Source organism: Lolium rigidum, chromosome 4 (assembly GCF_022539505.1).
Source record: "Lolium rigidum isolate FL_2022 chromosome 4, APGP_CSIRO_Lrig_0.1, whole genome shotgun sequence".
NCBI lineage: Eukaryota > Viridiplantae > Streptophyta > Magnoliopsida > Poales > Poaceae > Lolium > Lolium rigidum.
Window position 1 is genome coordinate 74,132,316 of NC_061511.1, and position 9,358 is coordinate 74,141,673.

Genomic DNA, 9,358 nt, shown 5'->3' on the forward strand with positions numbered 1-9,358 from the left:
CCCTTTCGGCCCAAAGAGGCTCCCGAAGAAGTTCACACAATTTCCCGCCGGCCGGAGTGCACCTGCGGGAAGCCAGCTGCGGCTTTTGCATGTGTCCTAGATGATGCTCAATTTTCTTTGCATCGGACCGCTTGGCTGCCACGAACACACATACCCGTTCAACCAATATTTGTATTCACGGCATACAGACGAACCAATACAAATATACTCCCTCCGATCTTTTTTAATTTACTCGAATTTAAAGTTTCGAGTTAAGCCAATGCATTTTTAGTGGACATTTTTTTAATTTACTCGAATTTAATTTACTCGAATTTATCATTTTCCCTTAAAAGAGACCGGAGGAAGTATTTTTTTAGTGGACATTTTATTTGAATAAACAAAACTAGCAGGAGGCAGCGAGGGCAAGGGTTTGCTCCCATGCCTCTCTGGATTTAAGAAAAAGGCCAAGGGTTTGCTCCGTCATCGCACCCTTCCACTTCGTTCGCCGTTACCTCGCCCTAGGGCAAGGGTTTGCTCCGTCGTCGCACCAGATCAAGCGCTCCCAAGAGACGGCGGAGAAATCCTTCAAAACCGGCCGGGATGATGACGGAATCGAGGGGGCAAGGGTCCAATCTACTCTTGGGAGGAGCTGTCGGCGAAGTTGCTCCGGAGAGCACTACCAGGTCACCTCCGCGGCTGCCGTCCGACCCAGGGTCGCCAGCGGCTTCGTCACCGCGTCCGAGCATGGAGGAAATGTCTGAATCGGACTCTGGGTCGGCAAGGGGGACGAAGAGGAAGAGGGTCACCGAGCCTAGGGATGGGGATTCGGCGGGCTCTGGTTCCGACTCCTCTGGCTCTCCATTCCGCAGGCCCAAGGCTCCCCTGATGCCCATCTGTACGGAGGAAGATGGCACCGTGCTCTACGGCTTCACTGACGACCAAGACGTCATGGACAAATACCATGATGATATGCAGAAATACATCAAGAAAAGGGGTAAGACTGTGTTTCTCTGCTCAGTATTTTTTTTTGATTAGCTAGAGGATACCACAATTACACTATGGTTTTGAAAACTTTGAGGTTTTTGGCTCCAACTAATATTGCGGTCTTATAAATCGTGATATTGCCAAAACTGCTGTGTAGTTTTGTAAATGCAAAAAATAATGGTGCTGTACGACTGAAATAACAAATTTATGCGTGTTCATTATTCTAGACATTACTGTCTTGTGTTGATCCGCTGGACTGCAGCAACTGACAGATGATCACCTTTCGTTTGTGCGGCTAATTTCCCTTTCATTGCATTCGTTCTTCCTCCCGTAAGCGCATGAGAGTGTGTCTTAAAACTAGAAGCTAGATCATGGTTCAAAAAAGCGTTCCTGAGCGTATGCTTAAGCGTAGATTAGAGCTAAGCGGAGCCCTTCCGCTCAGCTTTCGGCCTGAGCGAGAGGAAAAGCGAGGAGGAGCTGTCGAGGCGGGCTCTCACGCGTTGTCGAGGCAGAAGCAAGAGGGTTAGGGTTAGGAATTCCGTACGCATCCCAATTCTACTCCCGCGTCGAGGCAGAAGTAAGAGGCGACAACACTAGAGCTCCTCCGGGCCAGTGGTCAAGCTACTCTTTCGTGCCGCCCTCTAGATCTTCAAGGCCGCCTAGACAGGATCCCCTTCCTCCAGCAGCTCGTTCCCCTCGTCCCCTTCTAGTCCAGATCGAGGGGATCAAAGTGAGAGAGGCAGGCGTGCATGAGTGGCGGCTATGACCTGGGATCTGGGAGGCTGGAAAGCACGAGGGGATCGATTTATTTGCAGTGCGTGAGGTTATTGGGCCTTTTGGAGGGGGTCATGTGTTTGGCTACAACCTGAGAAGCAAGAGGCATCATGTTGGGCCTTTTGTTGGACCAGAAATAACACAGAACTAAGTGAGGTTATTCAATATTTTCTATTTTAGATTTACATATGCATGTTTTGCCATGCACGCTTAAGCGGCGCTTAAGCTCGCTTAAGCAGTAGTTCCTCTAGGCAGAGCCTCACCGCTCGCTTAGCGCTTAGCGCTTTTTTGAACCTTGAGCTAGATGCCTAACTGGCCAGCAGAATTGACAAGCAACTGGATTCATATGTTGGTTGAACCTATGATGTTGAATGTCCAATGCAACAAATAAATACAACGCTGCCAAACGCCTTATCATTTTCGCTGAAACAGTACAAAACTGAGATTTATGAAAACTGTAGTATTCATTTCCCAAACATTGAAATAATGTGGTTTGGAATGCTTTGATTTTGAGAAAACTGACCTGTCAAACTGGGCATCTTTATTGACCAAGTTCTTGTATTGCTCTCATGGAAATGGATTTTTTTTCTAGATCGTCATAAGCGGATGTTAACACTTGCACCATCCAGTGTCACCGAGCGCCGCACCGTCAAGGAGACAGAGTCTGTTCTAAAGTGTGCTGAATCGGTTCTAAGCCTTTCAGCCTACCTGGGTACTCTTCTTAGTCTTTAGCCTAACCTGGTTTTATTGTTGCTATTTCTAAGCATGCTCTGTAACATGAGCAGATGGCAAGATGATAAACCAGTGCACAGGGATTGTCGTTGAGATAGATGCATTTAAGAACTCCGCTATCATTCTCACCTCAACATGGCTTTTCTGCACCAAGAAACCTTTGGATGATTGGACAAAAAAGGAGTACGCTACTGAGGCAAAGGTAAAATCTTAAACAAATCATGCAATTAAGTCATAGCATCATTGTTCAGATTACATATAAACCCACAAGAGCAATGCACTTATGTCAATGAATTGTGGGATATGATCTAATGGAAAATCAACACCTTTTGATGTCTATATGCCACTCAAGTTGTATTTTCTTATGACATGATGATGGGTTCTAGTGCGGTGTGCTAAATGTTAGCTGGGAAATGCCATTGTCTTGATAGTATTTGCTTTGAGCTAATCAAAGTCTGAGTCAATCTGCCTATGTTTTATGAATTGTGTAAAAAAGACCATTTGAAACTAAGAACATTAGTTTCAAACTAAAAAAGGAAAATATCCTCTTTTGTATATTATTGGCAAATGTTTGACCTGGTCTATTTGACTCTTGGAGTCTTTTGAACACCAGTTTTGGAGTTCCTACATATAAATTCTGAACACGGCTCTTGGATATTCAACTCTTTTAGTTAATTTTTTTCAGGTTAATGTTCATATGTTGGACGACTCAACTTTAGAGTGTCGTTTGATGTTCTTCAGCGAGCACTATGAAATAGCCTTCTTTGAGATTAGTGGGGATATTTCATTGAAGGCTTTGTCATTGGAACGTAATGTGGAGTTAGGCCAGGATGTATTTCTATTGGCTAGAGATACAAATTTGAATCTGATTTATAAGCGAGACAAGGTACAACTTGTAGATCCTTGTGAACATCAGCAAAATCACTATCAATTCCTCAACGGTCCAATTCCTCAGGTTATAGTCATCTTTTCTCTTCGGCTTAATTTTATTTAAATTTCAATTACCAAATCTCAAGTGTCATTCTGCATGCAGTGTGGAACTGGAGGTGGAGTGCTGGATGCTGGTGGAAAAATTGTAGGGATGCTATTCTACAAATTGCCTCTTGTTGCCTTCATTCCAAGCTCTCTTATTCTTAAATGTTCAACCATGTGGCAACATTTTAGGTAAGCGTTATTTTACTAAGCTTGATTTAGTATTGAAGTGATTGGAAATTTGATGCTTTTGTAATGCTCTATTTATGTGCGCATTAAATATCTTAATATAGCAAATATTGTAGTGTAACTAAGTAATTAGTCATAATGTGAGTATCTTGTTTAGATGAAATAATGTATGTTGGGCTGACATAGAAAGATAAAGAAATAAATGTTGTGACATCGCACTTTTTTGTGCTCCATTTTGCACTGGGGATAAATAGTAAATTCATATGTTGTAATCACATTCTTCAACTGAACTCAACAATTTAATGACTATTGTATGTAGGCAACTTGCTCGACCCCAGCTTGGCTTGAAGCTAAGGACATTAGCATTTCTAGATATTCCCCGTATTGAGTTGATGTCACGTAAATTCAGTATTTCCTCTGGTCTCATTGTTGGAGAGGTACACCTATCTGATTTAGCCCTTTATCTAAGCATTTATTATGCTGTAACCAAGATGTAACTCTTGCAAATTGTTACCAGATTTCAGCGAAATGTGATGCTGAGAAGCTTGGCATTAGGGCAGGGGATATTATCTTTTCATGCCAAAAAGAGCGTGTTTCAAGTATTGTTCAGGTAAAATTCTAGTCCTTATATGTATAGATCTGTGACATTTTGTTTTACTTGGTTTTACCTGTTCATTTCAGCTGGAACATGTGTTGTTGGGTGTTGCTGAGGAGCATCTTGAGAAAAGCAATGATCTCAGCTCTAAAGTTGAGGTTGAGGTCTGTTTCTATCCACATCCAGAAAATGCCCAAACCACTTGTGCATTTTCATTTGAAACTAACCTTTTGTTGATCTTATATGGAGTATAAATATTCTTTTGGTCTCTTACAAGTTATCATCACTTATAGATATCGAATAAAAATATTACTCCTTTTGGCTTCGTAGATCGGTGTATTTCATGTGCGCAAACGTATACAGAGATTCATCACATTAAGAGTAGAGTTGTCAGATCATCTTGAAGTATTTCACTCAGGTAATACATACCTCCTTTATCTTATTATAGATCGTATTACCATGCCCTGTTTGAATTTATTTATTTGCAATAAAAATTCTTAGCACACGAGGCAATATGCAAAAATAGCCCCACTTCATGATTGACGAGCTCATGGATCAGTCTTGGATCCATGATATTGATGCAAAGGTGCAAAAAACTTTGGCACCATGGTATCCAGGCGGGTAATGAAGCAATAAAGCTCCAGCTCTTCATGTACATCCCTGGCCATCAATGGGAAGTGCCAGCTGTCTTCATAGCATCCTTAGATTCATCCATGTAACTCTTCATCATCAACCACAACAACAAAACCCAAACATTTTGTCCCAAGCAAGTTGGGGTAGGCTAGATCCATCCATGTCACTCACTGAAAAATAATATAATTCCTTAACTTCCATGGCTCCAAAAAAGTCAGTCGTAGCAATATTCAGATGTCTGTCTGTTTTGCTCATCCAGCAAGCATCATTTAGCCACCTAATAAAAAATGTGGCTAGTATTCAATATAAAAATATTAGACTTGATCCCAGCCATGTCGGCCACCTCACTTAAAAAAGTCTTATCATTCAGCAGTTGGTGTTTCCCTAGGTCGACCCTAGTCAGAACAGTTTTGTTGCTGAAAAGCTGAAGAAATACATTTATGCGAGGAGGGAAGGCTAAATGTCAAACTGCAGGGGTACATAGGGGCGTAACTCCCCCAAAGTTAACTACTCCGTCCCTTCCTTTTTATAAGTCAAAGAGAGGTTGTAGTTTATATAAGGATTTTTCAGACAACTTAGCTTTACTATTCAGATCCCATTTCAAACGATCAGATTCCAGAAACAGATTGATATATTTGTTCATAATGTAAAGGGATTGTATGGATGGACCTGACCCAGTTTGAAGAATTATGCAACAAGAACAGTCCCAGGGGGCAGCTCTGTCCTTGGTTGGCTCAATTGGTTCATCCATCAGCTTCTTTTAGTGGATTGTAGGGATAGACCTGACCCTGGTCAGCTCGGTTATGGAAGATGGCGGCTGACCTTAGCTCGGACGAGGAAAACCAAGCCATTGGTAGAAAAAGGTGGAGCCAGGGGACGTCCCTTCCCCCTACGATTTATCTGATTTTGCCCTCCAAAATTGCGAGATATATACCCTAATACACCAGGACTATTCGGTAGAGCTTTGTCTCCTATGCTATGGTTGTAGATCTCATGTTTTCTTGTCTATGCTAATCTGCTTATGACATGGTTATTGGGTTCCAGTGTTGTGTATGTGATGGCATTATGGCAAGGTTCTAGTGCTGTTCAAAGTCTGAGTCAATCTATGTATGTTTTGTGATTTGTCTCTGTTGGGAACTTAACGGGATATCTATAATCCTATATTGTTCTACGGATCCTCCTTTCTGCTGTAACATGTGACCATCTCCAGCATTATGACTTCGTGGTCTTCTTGCCAGTCGCCATCACTGCATCCATCTTACTAGTGTCCGTAACAACTACAGCCTGGCATACCATTCCAAACTTTTGAAAATTTTAACACAACTCTTGGATATTCGACTGTGATGTCAAACGAAAAATGGATATATTGACAGGAATGTGCTGAACTAACTTCATGTTTCTTAAAATGCAGACGATGAAGATGCTAAGGCAGAAGGAAACACGGGAGAGGAAGGGCCCGCAGCAGCTGCATGTGAAGCAAAGCCATGAAGAATGTGGAGGTGATCTCTATCCATGACTTCTTTGTAATGGTCATCAGATATTTAGCTAGACGCTACCTAGGATTTTTGCTGTATACTCTGAAGAATGGATCACTGCCCCTGAAGTAAGGAAGTAGATGTAGTGTTGGTATCTTTTGGATGGAACTTGCTTGATAGTGTTAGTTTTTATGGTACTGTTCTGGATTCTGGATCATGCCCTAGTACTACAATTGCAAGCTGTTCTGGATTATGTTATTGTGGTCAGCATGTATGCATCTGGTTTTGAAAACAAAACTTGTAATACTTGCTATATTGCTAATTGTTACTCTCTCCGTTCACTAATGCAAGACCTTTTAGCTTTTTGTATATTCACCCATTTTGATATGTATCTAGTCCGCTTTAAAATATCTAAACGCTCTTACGTTAGTGAACAGAGGGAGTACTTCATTTTAGTGTTGTGGATGCTAACTTGCACTATTACTGAAGATTTTGTTTGTTACAACTTGGTTTGGATGGAGTGGTTTATATTGCCGAAATATTACATGTAGAATTGGTGATCTCGCACAACACCCTATCCACTCTCATCAAAATGAGTTCACCCCATCCGTGTGTCAAACTTTTGACCAACCCATAAACTGGCTCGGCTCCACCCAATCCCTTTGTTGATCTCAAGCCAAGCACATCCTAAGAGCCCAGTCCAAGTAGGAACACAACAATTGTTTCTTCCTTCCATTTCCAAACTGCCACTTATTAACCCAACTTTGCAGCTTGACAGGCCCCATAACCCCTTTCTGAAAAGGGTCAAGTTAGATGTGGGTCGTAACAGTTATTAGGGCTATGAGTATCATATTTATAATCCACATCCTGCTTCCAGATTTATTACCTGATTCGTTGTATCAATGAACCCAAGATGCCAACAAGCAAAGGTTGAAATCTTTCATGTTTGTAATTCCCAGGCCAGAAGAAAATCTAGCTGTAAACATAGGGCTTTGCTTTCCCTGCTCCTGTCCTTTCATTGTTTTTAGGATTGACTAGCTTAAGTTTTTTCTTTTTCTATTGCTGGTACTTTGTAACACTTCTACGTCATCTTCGCGTTTTCCTTCTAATGCAGACAACACATTTGGGCGCTTGTTTGAGAAAGAAAAAACCCTCCTCTGATACATAAGTCCCGATCTAGTTGAGTGGTACCTTTGTTTCCTTTGCTCACTGGTTACCTGTTAGGCAATTATTTTCCCAATCAAAACATACATAGGTTACTCACAGTATTTCTGCTTGTGAAGATATGTGTATTTCCAACAATGTTAATTTTCTTAACGATATCTTTAAATGTTTTTACAATTTGGTATATATATTGTCTCGATGAAAGGGCACAACTGCGGTTTAGACCATGTCATTTTTGTATTGTACATCCCACTCCATCGATGTAGAGTCACAGTTATTTGCTCCATATTCCCATAACATCACCAGATCACAACAATAAAATTCCTTAATTTCTGTGGTCTTGTGATGTCCTTTTCTACATTTCCAAGTTTTATTTTGTTTGTTTGTTTGTTCGTTTGTTTGTTTTACTGCTGTTCATTCTAAGTTGTGTCATATACTCATAGCTGTGATCTTTCTTGCAGCAGTAGACTTGACTACAGGGGCATGCTACATTGCAGGTGCCAGGAGAACATATTCTTTCCAGCTTCCCTGGCCGATCTGATTGACTTTTATCTGTCCCCGATAACTCTTACTGTGCTAGAAACCTGCGCTAAATATTACTATGATCATGATGGGACAAAACTATGGCATGCTAAAAACGTACTGACCCACTCATTAGTCTTGATGCATGGTGACTGTTGTTTTTGTTCAAGCTAAGACGTCTACGCTGATTTTGATGAAATCTGAAGTGCGGGCTAATTTCTCCTGCTTGATCATGTACCGCTCCCTTTCTGTTGCATACTTGAGTGCGAGTAGATTGATATGTTCCTTCATTTTACATGCACTGTGAATGCGTTTGTCGGATGGGGGATGATAGCAGTGACAATTTTGATGTATACTTGACTGTTGTGACTCAACATTGAGATGTGCCTTGATGTTAGCAATTGCGATGATGCTGTGTTGTTCAGGCTGAAAAGCTTGAGGTTACGGATTCCAAATCATTTCCCCAACTTCCGTAGCAGAAAGACAAATTGAAGAGATGCTTTTGATTTGTATATTTGTATCCCAACAGCAATCTGGATCCCGGAAGGCACACCCGCATGTCAGTGAGTAAAAAGTTGCTATGAAGACCAAGACGATTAATGGTTTCCCTCGGACAAAAAAAAAAAACACGAAGTTTGGTTTCTACGGCCAGGCCCCTCTACCAATACCTGCATGGTTTTAACGTATGCTGCCAAAGCAAATGAAGGCAGATGTGAACACTTGGTATTTGTTTGGTTCGCAGGGTTATAAAAGCACATTATCTTGTACATGATCTGTTTGGTTCGTACGATCCTAAAAACATAAACATATGATTGGAATGTACATGCAAAACAAAACAAAGGATTGAAAAACACTGGAATTCTGCCAACATGAATAAGAAAAAATATAGGATCTTTAATAAACATGGTCAAATCAAAGTCAGACACATGAGAAAGTATAACTATGATGTTATTATGCCACTGGATACATTAATATTGTTCTTCATGCGTAGGAATTTGAAGAACGGGTCCAAATGATTGTAAAATTTTGAGTTTTTTTTCTATAAAACTGAAATCAAAGGAATTTTTCGTGCGTTTTTCTTTTGCTCAATTCGTTTGAACAAAATGGATGAATAGTATCATTGTAGGAAAATGTTCTATTCATTGATAATGTTCGAAATCCTAATAGAGTAGCAACAACGGAAAGGATGGTGGGTGCCAATTCAATAGAATGATTGCAAAGAGGACAATTCCCACAATTTGGCCAGCCTCTCGGTGTTGTAGACGTTCGGTAGTCCAAACTCGATTTTGAATGATAAGCCACAAGAATAGCTTGCATTTGGGAGGGGCCCAATTCTTCC

The 9,358-nt window shown here is 41.0% G+C and overlaps 1 protein-coding gene across 4 annotated transcripts; it reads left to right on the forward strand.

The window, feature by feature from the left end:
* Window positions 1–491: 491 nt before the first annotated feature.
* On the forward strand, window positions 492–8,137 carry LOC124708509. 4 transcript variants are annotated; one of them, XM_047240194.1, is made up of 11 exons: window positions 492–973; window positions 2,330–2,449; window positions 2,523–2,671; window positions 3,155–3,424; window positions 3,503–3,633; window positions 3,950–4,067; window positions 4,148–4,240; window positions 4,312–4,389; window positions 4,556–4,643; window positions 6,270–6,357; window positions 7,959–8,137. In XM_047240194.1, the coding sequence occupies exons 1-10, from the start codon at window positions 580–582 to the stop codon at window positions 6,344–6,346; spliced, it is 1,518 nt and encodes a 505-aa protein (XP_047096150.1). In that variant the 5' UTR covers window positions 492–579; the 3' UTR covers window positions 6,347–6,357; window positions 7,959–8,137. The 4 variants fall into 4 exon arrangements, with proteins under 4 accessions (XP_047096150.1, XP_047096147.1, XP_047096149.1 ...); XM_047240191.1 differs by having other exon boundaries at window positions 7,962–8,137; XM_047240193.1 differs by lacking the exon at window positions 7,959–8,137 and adding an exon at window positions 7,448–7,473.
* The last annotated feature ends 1,221 nt before the right edge of the window (window positions 8,138–9,358 follow it).